The sequence below is a fragment of the Oryzias melastigma genome, linkage group LG1 (genome assembly GCF_002922805.2).
Source record: "Oryzias melastigma strain HK-1 linkage group LG1, ASM292280v2, whole genome shotgun sequence".
Lineage (NCBI taxonomy): Eukaryota > Metazoa > Chordata > Actinopteri > Beloniformes > Adrianichthyidae > Oryzias > Oryzias melastigma.
Genome location: NC_050512.1, coordinates 5,877,784 through 5,882,939, shown reverse-complemented (window position 1 = coordinate 5,882,939; position 5,156 = coordinate 5,877,784). Strand labels below are relative to the sequence as shown.

At 37.9% G+C, this 5,156-nt stretch overlaps 1 protein-coding gene across 7 annotated transcripts in view; it reads left to right on the top strand.

Moving 5' to 3' along the window:
• LOC112144868 (inositol 1,4,5-trisphosphate receptor, type 1b) overlaps positions 1-5,156 on the top strand; it is a 67,681-nt gene that overhangs the window by 19,371 nt on the left and 43,154 nt on the right. For 5 of the 7 annotated variants that reach the window (XR_002918981.2, XM_036211391.1, XM_024269709.2 and 2 more), the window contains exons 31-35: positions 661-781; positions 870-1,054; positions 1,132-1,280; positions 1,354-1,465; positions 3,697-3,732. Coding sequence is in view for 6 of the 7 variants with exons in the window: in XM_036211391.1 (XP_036067284.1) it covers positions 661-781; positions 870-1,054; positions 1,132-1,280; positions 1,354-1,465; positions 3,697-3,732 (603 nt within the window). In the remaining variant the exon portion in view is untranslated. The remainder of the gene's footprint in view (positions 1-660; positions 782-869; positions 1,055-1,131; positions 1,281-1,353; positions 1,466-3,696; positions 3,733-5,156) is intronic. The other 2 variants (XM_024269711.2, XM_024269710.2) reach the window with 1 other exon arrangement.

Here is a 5,156-nt window from a genome sequence, read left to right as displayed (position 1 = left end):
GGAATTTTTCTGATGATATATAATGAAAATGAAGCTTAGAATTCTATTTCTGGTTATTTCTTTTATTTAAATCCTTGTGAATCAGGAGCAGACAAAGAAATGCTGTTGGAAAAACCCTTGAGCAATCACATAGGTGCTTTAAGCTAGTATCTCTTCTCCATTCCGATGCATCCACTCGCAGACAAATAGATCCGTTCACGACTTTGCTTTCCTCATCTGAGCTGATGTCTGACTCAAAAAATGATGTATGACTGGATTGGTCCAAAATCGCTCGCTATTTTTGTTGCACCACTAACGGTACGTTGGGGTTGTACAGGTCTAGCAGTAAACAAAGGGCTGATGGGAAATGAGGGCAGGCTTACTCCTTTGCCTGATGAACTACTGCCGCTCTGCAGAAACTATGTCCTAGAAAATGACAAGTTTTTTTTTTTATTTTGCCAAAAAAAAGCATAATCATAACCAAAAGACCAATCTGAAGTTTTTTTTACAATGGACTAAATGACGATTGAAATTAACAAGTTGGTACAATTTGAACTACAGGTACTGGACAACATTGAGATCTGATGAATCTTTTCTGTTGTTGGGGACATTGTCTCTTTTAAGAACTCTTCTAATGCTGCTAAGTTAAAGTCTCCCTTCATGTTTTTTTGTCCGTGTCAGACCAGGCAGCCGGTCTTTGTGCAGCTGTTACAAGGCGTTTACAGAGTCTATCACTGCCCGTGGTTGGTCCCCACTCAGAAGGGCTGTGTTGAGAACTGCATTAAGGTGCTGTCTGAAGTCGGTAAGATGAACGTCCGTCCTCGACACGCAGACTGACTTTGTGTTTGCTCGTTTTAGGTGTCAATAACGAGAATTTGTGTCTCCTCCAGCTAAAAGCAGAACCATAGCCATCCCTGTCGACTTGGACAACCAGGTCAACAATCTGTTTGTAAAATCGAATAGCATTGTGCAGAAGACCGCGATGAGCTGGAGGATGTCTGTACGCAATGCTTCCCGCAGAGACTCTGTGGTGGCCTCCTCTCCCAACTACAGGAACATCATCGAGAGGCTGCAGGTACAAATTCATCAGGGCTTGGATTTGTACGTATATGTTTACTTTTACAAACAGATCTTCTGCTGTCTTGAATCTAGGACATTGTGTCAGCGCTGGAGGACCGATTGCATCCCCTGGTCCAGGCGGAGTTGTCGGTTCTGGTGGATGTGCTGCATCGACCTGAGCTGCTTTTCCCGGAAAACACCGAACCGCGCAAGAAGTGTGAGAGCGGAGGCTTCATATGCAAGTACGATTTGCAGAGTTATTAACAGTTTACAACCCACTGGAGGTGAGACTGAAGGATTTACGGGTATTTTTAGGCTGATCAAACACACCAAACAGCTGCTGGAAGAAAATGAGGAGAAGTTATGCATCAAAGTTCTGCAAACTCTTCGAGAGATGATGACTAAAGACAGAGGTTATGGAGATAAGGTAAGACAAACGTGAGCTAGCGCCGTTATGAGCCTGTGAAAACACAGGGACTGCTCATGCGCGTATATTACTCCAGTATTATGAAACGTTGATGCACAGATCCTTTTATTTTAATTTATTTTTCATTATTTTTTAGGGACATGTGCAGATGTTGAAACTCTTCAAATGAATTATTTTTAGCATTTGTGAAAAATATGTTAATTTTTTTTTGTTTCCTTCAAGTAATTTAACCTAATAATAGATTCATAGAATGTATTAAATATGGTTTATGTGAAATTTACTATTTCTTTTTTTAGTTTTTAGCTAAAAAAATAAGACACAAGATTCATTCAATATTCTACTTTAGAGCTGTTCATCACTGCCATGATAATAAATCAAATGTACTCACATTTAACTTTATTTTTTATTAAAAATCTTTTTATTTTTCTTACTTATTTTAAAACCATGTTTTTTTTAAGTAGCACTCAAAAAACTGGTGATATTAACTGATTAAAATGTCATCAATAACAATATTCCTACATTAAGAACTACCAACATGCAGTTTTGTTGCCTAAAACTAACATAAATGATCACTTAAATCTGTTTATGTATTTGATTAAAGTAAAGATGAATACATTATTTGTTCATATATTTTAATCTACCGTGTGACATAACCAACAGGTGGGCTTTCATTACATTGCGAGTAAGCAATCCAGTTACCGCACATGATGTTTATGTAATCACACACATGCACTGACTCCTGCATCTGCCTCACTATTTTTTTAAGTTTGTTCCCATCTGCTGTCAATACAACAGACTTAACTATTCATTTCTCTGCTAAATCATTTTAAAATTCCCTTTACTTTGTGGTTTATTGGGTATTTTCTCTTCTTCTTTTATTGAAGAACTTGTGTGTTTTCTAGGAAACTTAACAAAGCAGGTGTTTGGTGGCATCCCTTCAGTAGACTGGTGTTAGTGTTCTCTTAGTTTGGGCTGTCGGGGAAAAATTAAATATGATTTTTTGGCTTTGACTAACATTTATTCTGAACCTGAGGATATGCTACCCAGCAGCTACCAAATATCTGCCCCGTTTCTTTTTAATCTACTTTTTATGCAATTTATTGTCATTTAATTTTTTTGCATTGATGCAAGTACGTGCAAAAGACTATCATACACACAGTGGTTTAGGTCCAGCTGCGGTGCGGACGCCAGAGCAGTCTAGCTACAGCAGATGATTTACATTGGCTATGGATGGCTGCAGTCCTGCTGCCATCCTCACGAGACTCCGAACTCACATAGGTTCACACTATAACCAGCCATTTATATAGTATTGTATATTGACTGTGTTATATGTTTTGTGTAAAGAGTAGGGGTTGGTTGTCACAATGAAAGAATGTTTACAACACGGTGAAAACAGCTGAAAATGGGGTTTATTTTGAAAAATGTGCTGGATGCACTTTACACTCGCTCGCATGATTTCCTATTCGGGTTGTTAATAGCCCCAACTTCACAAAAACAATACTCCGACTCGACTCGGGCAAAAATTTGAAGCCAATGTGAGTGCCTCTCGCACTTTTCAAGTTAAGTAGAAACTCTGGCGTCCACTCCAGAGCTGGACCGGGTGTAGTGTGAGCCCCACATTTATACTGCTGTCTATTTTATCAGATTATATATAATTTTGTTTAACTCCTTCGGCACTTTGTTTTTAGGTTAAAGTCCTGTTAGTTGTCACGCACTTAGGTGTATGAAATTTGTTCCCTGCATTTCACCCATCCCCTGGGGGAGCGGTGAGCTGCAGACACAGCCGCGCTCGAGAACCATTTGGCGGTTTAACCAACAATTCAACCCCTTAACACCAAGTGTCGAGCTGGGAGGCCCGTCTTTAGAGTTTTTAGTATGACTCAGCCTGGATTTGAACTCACGACCTTCCAGTCTCAGAGCGGACACTCTACCACAAGGCCACTCAGCTGGTTTCACCTGTAATTGCCATGAGACATCAAGTTATTTTAGTTGGTGGCTACCTTGAAGTTCTCCATCATTACCTCCTCCCTGACTGACCAAGCTGAGAGCTCTCTGACCACCGTCTACTGGGGGTGAGACACTTGCCACAATCAGGACTAATTTTCAATATGTTTATATGTATATAATATACAATGCTTGACTAACATGTGATGCTGTAAGTGTATCCCCAGCTCCACTTCTCATCTTTCTTTGTTGAAATCTAATCCCTCAAACCTTCTGTTCTCTTTCAGCACAGGGCCTTTGATGATGAGATGGATATTCCTAAGGTTGTCTCTCTTTTTCTCTTATTCATGCTCATATTTCCCCTAAGCTCCTGTCTGTTACGTGTAGTTTTTCTGTGTCTGCGTCGCAGCAGCTGCGATGGCAGCAAACAGGTGCCGTCTAATTCTGTCTGAAACACCTGCTGCTTAATGTCTGAGGTACAAACAGAGCAGATCCGCAGCCGGTACTACTTGGATCAACTGACAAAGTTGAGACTGAGGGATTGTGGGTATTAAGTGCAATGGCTGGATGCATGCTGCTTTATAGGGATGGGTGATTCCAGGTTTTGAGGTGAGTCATGGCGCAGCTAGGGGGCTAAGTTTAGAGCTGCATTTGTGCTTACTTACTGTTCTCATTTTTGCACCTCAGCTGTTCGTGCAATTTAAGTGAGTCTTTGCATACATATTCAAAACAAATTAATAACAACATAACATAATAATGTAAATAATATCAATATATTATTCCATTTATTACCATTACATATTATGTCAATGCATAAAAGCAGCTCTCAAACTTTAAATAAGCCTCCATGTTAGGATCAATTACAACTTTATGGATTAATTTTATTTTGTTTTGTTTAATAATCTGCATGTTTCTAGCTTCAAAGTACTTATTATATATTTTTTGTATTAATTAAAAGGAGAATATTTTTTAAGATACTTTAAAAATATTTTGAAAACAAAAAAAAAAGAAAAACGGCCTTACAAATTCCAATAGCCAAAATGTAAAACAAAAAAAAAAATCTCAGAAAGCAAAAGTAATTTACAGAAATCAAAATAAAAAAATGTAAAAAAAAAAAAACAAAATGCAATAAGAAATCAAGACATCGCTGATTAAATGAAGATATCCAAGACTACTTTAGATAACTTTCAGTTGTAGTGATGGACAAACCTTGTTATCCAATCAGTGATGTCCCGAAGTACCAACCTATTGCGGATTCTTATTGTGTTTTGTTTTTTAACATTTATTTTTTATTTCTGTAAATTACTGTTTCTTCCCGAAATGTTTCTTTCTTTTATAATTATAAAACTGTAAAGATTTTATGGTTTTTACATTTTGGATTCTGGAATTTTGTGAAGTTTTCTAAAATGTAATGCTGCTTTATTGATTTCCTTCAGGGCCACCGTACAAATGAACCCATTTCTGCTATTGTAAAAGCAGAAGAGATTAGTCTGAACATTAGGAGACTCTGAGAAGAGCTTTGTTGTTTCAGAGTTTGTTAAAGTTCTTTTTGTGCTCTTGAGAGGAAAACACACATTGCAGGTGTATGTTTTGGTGCAGAAATAGGTGATAGGAACTCGATGTGACACAGTTACAGTGATGCCCACAAACATGAGAAGCAAATCATATCTAGACGTGAAGCTAACCTGAATGTAAAGTATAAGAAAAACCTTGGATACATAGTATGTAAAAAATGAAACCAAAATGT